Source organism: Nesoenas mayeri (genome assembly GCF_963082525.1).
Source record: "Nesoenas mayeri genome assembly, chromosome: 30".
NCBI classification, from domain to species: domain Eukaryota; kingdom Metazoa; phylum Chordata; class Aves; order Columbiformes; family Columbidae; genus Nesoenas; species Nesoenas mayeri.
Window position 1 is genome coordinate 2,199,938 of NC_137564.1, and position 9,428 is coordinate 2,209,365.

At 44.4% G+C, this 9,428-nt stretch overlaps 2 protein-coding genes across 2 annotated transcripts; both read right to left on the bottom strand.

Annotated features, from left to right (window-relative positions):
* Window positions 1-947: 947 nt before the first annotated feature.
* Window positions 948-1,382, bottom strand: LOC308050923 (uncharacterized protein; the record flags this gene model as incomplete). The annotated part of the gene is made up of 1 exon (XM_080361141.1): window positions 948-1,382. One exon carries the CDS (start codon window positions 1,380-1,382, stop codon window positions 948-950), a length of 435 nt encoding a protein of 144 aa, XP_080217267.1.
* A 5,829-nt stretch (window positions 1,383-7,211) lies between these two features.
* On the bottom strand, window positions 7,212-8,733 carry LOC308050924 (uncharacterized protein; the record flags this gene model as incomplete). Its single annotated transcript, XM_080361142.1, has 2 exons — window positions 7,212-8,167; window positions 8,664-8,733. The coding sequence occupies 2 exons, from the start codon at window positions 8,731-8,733 to the stop codon at window positions 7,212-7,214; spliced, it is 1,026 nt and encodes a 341-aa protein (XP_080217268.1).
* Window positions 8,734-9,428: the final 695 nt, after the last annotated feature.

Sequence of the window (9,428 nt, forward strand, 5' to 3'; positions counted from 1 at the left end):
CTCATTCCCTACTTTCTATCTTTAGCCAGTGAGGATCATGGGAAGCACTCATCAAAGATACCATTTTCATGTCCAACAGAATGTTTTTCAGAAATAATTATAAATCCTAGCAAAAAAGTTTTATTGCTTTCTGTCTTGAATTTCAGTCTTTCTTCCACTCAAATTTACCTTTTAACAGTTTCTAAGATTTACCTCCAAAATCCAGAGCTATAAAGATCAAAATTCTATCTGTAATAAAGGTCAAAATTAAATTCATATCATTATTTTCAAGTAGGACAAAACTAATTTTTTTTTTTAATCTGTCAGAAAAGTATTGACCGGATGATGGGTTTTTTTTGTGATATTAGAAGACATTTCTCCATATTATAATGCCTGCTGTCTCTGTTTACAGCACTGTATTGCAGGAACAAATCCTACACAACCATAGCAGCTTTTGGAAAGAAAGGAATATGTTCTTGGGTCTGAAGACATAGAAACAGGGAGAGGAAAGAAAGATAGAAGACACATTATGCCATTGATGGTCAATTTTTATTGCTGCACATAGACATTAAAAGATAAGAGGACATACATCAGAAGACAAGATGAGAATTAAAGAACAGAAGGGGAGACATCTTCCAACATCAACTGCTTACAGTACACCCATTGCAAAATAATTTCCCACGATGCCCAGCAGTTCAATGTTGGCCAACTGCAGTTACCAACAAAAAAAGTGCTGTGATAGCAGGAGCAGAAGTATCATAGGAGTGAAAGATACAGGCTGGAAACAATCAAAGAAGTATTTTTTAAGACAAAGAGAGAGAACATGGGGTAACCGGTCTGGGAGACATCTCGTTACATCGCAGTGGGGTCTGTAACCTGGTTTTCATTCCATGGATATTCACAAGCCTATGGATACTGCAATGCACCAAAACATCAGGACTGCACACCAGGCTCAGGCGTTAAAGCGATCAGCATGGGCGAGAGCAGCACGTGCTGCACGGCTCCAGGACCACGGTCTCACATGAGTCGACACACTTGGTGGTGCACTGGGTGGTGCAGGGCTCCACGCACTGGGTTGTGCAGTGAGTTGGGCACTGAGTGGCACATGGCTTTATGCAGGCATCAATACACGTGGGGGGACAGACCTCCACACACTGGGTGGGGCAAGGCTCCACACACTGGGCGACACAAGGCTCCACACACTGGGTGGTGCAGGACGTGGTGCACTGAGTGGCACAGGGTGCTGGGCAGACCTCCACGCACGGCGTGGGGCACGGCTTCACACAGACGCTGCTGCAGGGCTCCACGCACACCGTCTGGCAGGGCTCCACGCACTTGGTGGCTTTCTGCACACAAACGGGAGGGGGCAGGCAGGGCTGTTTGCACTGCTCGCAGAAGGACATACTTCTGATGTGCTGGTAGAGCTAAAGGCGAAGAAGAGAGACATATCGATTCAGGACTTGCGTCCTTTGTTCCTGAGCTGCAATTCACAACCTGAACTTCTGAAACATACGTAGCAGTTAACTGAAAAGGACTGTTAGAAAAAAAATCAAGTGTGAATGCTTTCTGATTTGAGAAATATACAACTAACACTGCCAGATTACTCCATCCTTTCTTGGCAATCTGCAAGCGTCTCTATCAGGAAAATTAAAGCTGTGAACCCTGAATTTTATAGAATTGCACGCACTTAAACTTTGAAGAACCAATCCATAACAGGAAAATAGTTCATTTCCTTATTTTATTAATGAAATCAGCAGACTTCCCAGGAACCCATCTTCTACTTATCACTTCTACAGTTCCTCACACACACTACAGAGCACATTCCCCTTTGTGTAGATGTTGAGCTGCTAATTCCCAAGGATAAAGCCCAAAGACCACAAATTTAACACTATCTCAAATCCTGCAGCTGTATATCGTGGTACTTCATTGAAGGTGTATCAAAATAAACAGGCTCAGCCTATCATAAGAGAGGAGTTGGCCCAGAGGTTGCAGCTCCTGTTTCCAATTCATTTCTTTCAGCTTTGCCCTCAGGTATTACGCAGCGTCCTTCTTTCAGACAATGCTTCTTCCCACTCGTGTCTTTTGAAGTCCCAAGACCTGCATCCACTAATTTATTTAATTTCCAGACTTAATGAAGTACGAAAAAATTAATGAAAATGGAACATGAGGAAGGATGAGAGACAATTACAGTTTCTGAAGAGGTTACAAGACATTTACAAGCTACTTAAGGAAGAGCAAACTCTAAACAAGAGTCAGACACCCTCTCCCCCATTCCAGGACAAATCCTAGAACAGAAACACCAGAAGAAAAGCTCTTATGTGACCAATAATATATTCTTTTGACCAGAACAACCAAGTAACACAGCCATCACATTATCTCCTGATAAATCCAAGAAAGACTTACCAGTTCACCAATAGAGGTGAGTGAGGGAGAAGTCAAATGAACTTGTGCGAGCATTAAAATGGAAACCTTTTTATATGGTTTGCACGGACTCATCTCCGGAAACAAGGGAGCCCAGGGGTATGGACACCAGACCACTAACTACCTGAACAGGCTCCACCTATACATGCTTTACATATTTGTTTACATCCTAATTTTTGATGGAAACCTCCTTCCAGGAAAAGCATGTGATCCTGAGCAAATTGTGTTTCCACCTAATACCCAAGTCATGTGGTTCCCAATGGGAATGACACAGTAATTAAAAAAAAATCAGGTACTGAATTAATTGCTTTTCAAAAAAAGATGTAATACTCTTGGATAATTTCATCTCCTTATTTCCATAAATATCTGAATGATATCTTAGGGTTTTTTTTCAATGTGGTAGGAATGTATAGGTATTATTAGGGAAGATGGAGAACTGATCTGATTTACTATGAGAAATATCATGTCTTAATTCTCATGGTAAGAAACAGCTAATGCTACAGTGGGTCATCAGTGCTTCCACAAACTGTTGAGGAATCTGTTTCTCCAGTACCTTTTTAACCATTAAATACACCCAACCCCTTCCTCTCCATCCTCTATTAACCACACTCATGCTTGGCAATGCCAGTGGGGACACAACTCTAGTTACCTTGAGGACCTTTCCAAGACATACAGGGAAAAGTAAAGGGGCACACATTTCAAAGGCATTTTTTCACTGCCAGAGCAGTGTAAACTCCAGTTTAAGTGGGATTTAGGCCCAGGACTTCAAATTAGCATATTGAAGCCTTTTGCTGATAATGATATCTCAGCTCTGCAGCACAGAAAACCTTTATTTCTCTGAGATATATGGAGGTGGTCGTCAGGCTACATTTAGGTAGCCAAATTCTCCAATGAGATCACTTACACAATGTTAAATCGGTAGGAAAAAAAAAAAATCCCCATTCAGCATGAGGAGAATATCCTGTTTACACTGGAAACCAGGAGTTACACTGAAGAATTGCAGGCATTGGCACTGGCTCTTTACTAGTGTTCACATGGTGAAACTGGAATTCCTGCCTCAGCCTCATGTGAGCTGAGGGATTTGCATTGCTCTTGACATCCTCCCAGCAGCAGCTCATGGTTCATTCAGTCTTTCCACTTCTCTTCTTTTGCTGCAGGGACTTGGTGCATCTCATGCAGATTCTCCCTCCCAGACTCACACTGCTGTACTGGTGACTCCTATAGATGATGGGAAGAGATAGGGACTTGTACAATTCAATGCACTTGCATTAGGCATCTGCTGGGCTCGCCTCTGAAACCAATACTTAGAACTAGTCCTACATCTCCCTTTCTATAGTGGGTTATTGCATACCCAATGGTTATATTTAAGTGGCAAGAAATTGTAACAACTTCTAATAGAAACAGACATTTTAGGAGATACAAATTGTCCTGCATTTGTAATATGTGGGAACATCAGAGGGTTGGATTATTATTCTTAATTGACACATTTTTGTGGATATCTATTATATTTATGAGTAATTAGGTCATTTGATTAGTCACATTAAATTCAGTGAGTCAGGACCCCACAGCAACATCCTTTCATGGCCGGCCTCCTTTGGCAAAAGAGCTAGAAAGAACTTTTTCAAGTAAATTTTTCAAACTTTTTCAAGTAAACGGCCCATGTTAATGTCTTTTGCTGGTGTGATGGGTAGCACTTTAATGAAATGGGCACAACAGAGATTGAACCTGAACCAGAAGAGGTTCTTGGAGTCCATGAAGAGACAGACTCCCCCATCCAGAGGTTTGTCTGGTGCTGCAGAAGAGGAGCCCCCTGAGCACCATGTTCTGGTGCTTAGGAGAATATTTCTGAATAATTCAGTAGAAACAAAAATGGTCAACCCTTTTGGATCCAAATAATCCAAGAAAGATTTTGTATTTCACCACCAAGAACTATCATATATGGAGGCACATTAGGATTGGAGCCATTTCCTATAACTATAAAAAATTTGCCTGCGGACATGAAACACCACACGGTCACGGAGACATGACTGTTAACATAGATACAAAAATTCGGGATGTGCAGAAGTCATGATTTTTATTAAACAACCCAAACCAAAATTTTTTCCTATGTAATCATTTGGATATGCACCACTTAGGGCTTTTCAAATGGATTTCTGCTAGAAAATAAATATATTTCACACACTCCTAAACACTTTGATTTAAAAATATGACACTTCTGGATTTCTTTGCATCCACTAGTTTATCTAAAAGCCTCCTAAGTAAGTTTTCTTCATCTGTGGCATCAAAACACTGGTTGGCAACAGGGATTTCATTTTGCTTGTGTGTAGCAACCCATATAGTATATGACCCACATTTTGATGAGCAAAGCATGTTAATAGAAATTGAGGATTCTCAGCATGGCAAGGCCTTCCCAGCCTGCCCTCCTGCATGTTGTTGCAATTAAATCTTAATGTCTGGGGCTTCATTACACCTGACTTTCCCCTCTCATCATTACCTACCACAGCCACCTGGGGAAGGTGAAGGCATGTGATACAGCACCAAGAGTACTTTCCAGATGGGGATGGTATCCAGGCTGCTGATCCACCACTCCATCCTGGAAATCACTGCATAGCTGAGATGCCAGGAGGCTGAGTTTAGACTGCAATTAGCATCACATGACGACAAAGGTCTTGTCTAGTCCGTGCCCTAGGGACTATCCGATCAAGTAATTAGATCATTACTTCTGGGGATGAGAAGAAACCAAACACAGCACTATCCACCTCTTTTCCTGTTTACTCAGGATGGTGAGTACTCCATGAAGAATGGTAAGTGAGCATCTGAATGCAATTAAATCTGAAAAAGAGGAACTAGCTGTGGTTATGAAAAAAAAATAATGCATTTGTTTTATCTTTTGCTTGCTGATTGTTACAGATATTTGCTTTGATTTCCCAATATTTTAGAATGGGGATCTAGCGAGCACTTTGCCTGACAGAGCAAGAACTGTGGGCCTACTACATTTGCTCATGCTGAAAAGCAGTTTTCTCCAAAACTGTTATATCAGTTTCATAGACATAGTATAAATGTTAAAGTGTTCAGGAAGGAAACTTATCTTCCTACAGCACAATCTTTTGATGTTCACCTGGAAATTAATTGTCTGCTCTCAGCTAATGGTCTCAGCCTTTTAAAATCTGAGTTTCCTTGTTCATATGGAGGATTAAAGATAATGCAAGAATCATGCTGTCAGAAGGATGATACAGTGAAATAGTTTAAGGGAAAATCTTATCTGAATGCTGGTTTTTCCACCAACAGTTTCTTATTTCCCAGAAGACTGGTCTGTGATTTGGGAGCAGAAGCAAAGGAAATTGTTGTTTGCACAGGAGCTTTTAGTGAGTTTTAAAGGATTTTTGGAGTCAAATCAGACCTCCACAGAGAGGTGATTCGGAAGCCTTAATTGGTTTGGTATTTCTATTGTGTAGCATTTGTGCCTAGGTAATGCCCAGAGAACTTCCCCACGTCTAGATACCCACTATGGTGAGAGTTGTACAACCTGTGGCAAGATCCAGGCTCTGGCACAACCTTTTGGGAGAGGAAGACAGAAACAGAAGAGCTTTGAGGGCAGAACGATTTGCATGAGGCCAGATCTACGCAACCCACATGCAATGCCACATCCAGTGGGTGTGATTTATCATGTTCCACTATTGGTTGGACTCCTCTACTAGAAAAAGTGAGACAGTGATAATTGTACGTTAGTCAGCAGACACGTGCTGTGGGGCATCTTTAAAGAATGAGCCAGTGGGTGCTCAGAGACAGAGCTGTGCCCATGTCTGCTGTTACAGTTGTGCTGGCTTCCCCAACACTCTGCCTCCCCATCTCTTCTCCCTTCAGCAGCTGCTGCTAAACCAAATCCCTCTCTGCACCGCATCTGCTCTGGACACCTGCAGAGCACTGCCCTTGGCGTGCCTAACAGTGTGACTTTGAGTCCCTGAGGATGTTGCTCACTCCCGGGCAAACAATTTACAAACAAATTCAGTGCTAAGGAGGAAACACTGGGATCCTGCTAGAAGGCATTCATGTGGGGTTACCAAAATTGTCCAAGACACCTTGCTAATACTAATAAGGTTTCTGCAGAATTCAGTGATGAGTGAACCAGGTTGGATGGGACTCTGAGCAACCTGATCTAGTAGAAGGTGTCCCTGCCCATGGCAGGAGGGTTGGAACTAGGTGGTCTTTAAGATCACTTCCAACTTAAACCATTCTATGATGATTATTCTATGATCTGGAACCTATCAGATGAGTCCCAGATCTCTGGCACATGCGTTCCAGCAGGAGCTGCCACTCTGCAGAGATCAGGCTTTCAGGAAGAAATTAGGAGAAAGTGCGAGTGTAGGGGAGTGTGAAAGTGAAGGAAACGCAGACACCTAGTGTTAAGATCTTTTTTTAATTGCTTCATGAAAGAAAAGGAGAGGATGGAAATAAAGAACAGATGGTGAAATTCTTCCATCCATATCAGTGCAAAGAAGAATTACAAAATCTCTCTCCCAGGCAATATTCCTGGGGGCACAAAATCATTCAGTTACATGTTACAAGGAAAAGTATTGTGTTTGAGGTAAATATAGCAGAAATGATGCAAAATGTAAGAAAAAACATTTGAGGATTTACTCTTCCTGGGACAGGAAGGGCACTAGGAAAGCAAAGGTGAGGAAGATGTTAGTAGGTTCACAGATCTGCAAAACATTTTCATTCCTTAGCCTTTGTAGGATCCACAGGGCAATGGCACTGCAGAGTGGGGTTCTCTTGCAGCTCCCACCGCCGCACCCCCCACACTCAGCCCCTCAAGGAGCCTTGCATTTACGACAGCAGACATCTGCACATCTGATGGCGTAGGGCCGGCCACAGGCAGAGGCGCACACGCACACGGGCACGGCTTGTGTAACACAGGCAGTGGGACAGGAATCCACGCACTTTGTTACAACCTGAACGCCCTCAGAGCGCGGATCCACACACGTGGTGGTGCACTTGGTCAATTCCTCGCAGCAGGGCTCTACACACGTGGTGGTGCACTTGGTCAATTCCTCGCAGCAGGGCTCTACACATGAGGTGGTGCACTTGGTCACCTGCTCATAACAGGGTTCTATACAGGAGGTGGTGCACTTGGTCACCTGCTCATAGCAGGGTTCCACACAGGAGGTGGTGCACTTGGTCACCTGCTCATAGCAGGGTTCCACACAGGAGGTGGTGCACTTGGTCACCTGCTCATAGCAGGGTTCCACACAGGAGGTGGTGCACTCGGTCACCTGCTCACAGCAGGGTTCCACACATGAGGTGGTGCACTTGGTCACCTGCTCACAGCAGGGTTCCACACACTCAGTGGTACACTTGATCACTTGCTCGCAGCACGGATCCACACATGAGGTGGTGCACTTGGTCACTTGCTCACAGCAGGGTTCCACACACTCGGTGGTACACTTAGTCACTCTGCTGCAGCATGGATCCACACACTTAGTGGTGCATCTGGTGACACCTCCACGGCATGGATCTATGCACCGTGTTGTGCACTTGGTCACTCTGTCGCAACATGGATCCACACACTTAGTGGTGCACTTGGTCACTTCTCTACAGCATGGATCCACACACCTGGTGGTACACCTTGTCACTTCTCTACAGCATGGATCAACACACCTGGTAGAACACCTTGCCACTTCTCTACAGCATGGATCCACACACTTGGTGGTACACCTTGTCACCTCTCTACAGCATGGATTCACACACCTGGTGGTGCATTTGGTCACTTCCCCACAACATGGATCAACACATGTGGTGGTGCATTGGGTCACTTTGCTGCAGCATGGTTCCACACATGTGGTGGCACATCTAGTCACAGGTCTACAGCATGGATCTATGCATCTGGTGGTGCACTTAGTCACTTCCTGGCAGCATGGTTCAACACATGTGGTGGCACACCTGGTCGCAGGTCTACAGCATGGATCTATGCATCTGGTGGTGCACTTGGTCACTTCCTGGCAGCATGGATCTATGCATCTGGTGGTGCACTTGGTCACTTCCTGGCAGCATGGATCTATGCATCTGGTGGTGCACTTGGTCACTTCCTGGCAGCATGGATCTATGCATCTGGTGGTGCACTTGGTCACTTCCTGGCAGCATGGATCTATGCATCTGGTGGTGCACTTGGTCACTTCCTGGCAGCATGGATCTATGCATCTGGTGGTGCACTTGGTCACTTCCTGGCAGCATGGATCCACACACTCGGTGGTACATTCACTCACACCTCCACAGCATGGTTCCACGCATGTTGTGGTGCACTTGGTTACCTCCTTGCAGCAGGGATCCTCGCATGTGGTGGTGCACTTGGTCACTTCCTCACAGCATGAATCTTCACATCTGGTGATACACTCGGTCACTTTGCAGCAGCATGGGACTGCACGCTTGGTGGTGCACTTGGTCACTTCCTCACAGCACGGAGACACGCGTGTGGTGAGTCCAAGGCAGCATGGATCTACACAACCAGGAGTCTGTGTCACACCAAGGTTACTCAGGTTCACGTAAGTGGTGGTGCCCCGAGGAACCCCTCGATAGCAGCAGGGTTCCACACGTGGAGGCAAGCACTGGATGTTACAGACAGTGCCACAGGGATCCACACGATTTTTCACAGGAAAATTCTTCACCAAGATGGTTGGAGGTGGAAGGCAGATCTGTCTGATTTGGTAATCATTTTCACACTGCATCTTTGAGGGAAGGGTAATGTCTGAAAACAGGAAAGGAATATACTTTGTGGAAACAGAGACATTCAGCTTTCACAAGGTTATTTTATACACTGAATCAAACTACACTTTTTCCAATGGAATACTTAACAATGCACTGGGAAAACAGACTGAAATCAACAGCAGGACACTAACTCCACATGAAAGCATTTTAGACACATTTGTAGCTACTGGCTGCACACACATTTCAATCAACTTCTTAAAACAGGAAGAAAAGTAGGGTTACTTGGTCTCAACTACATTATATCAAAGTCATGACAGCCCCTACCT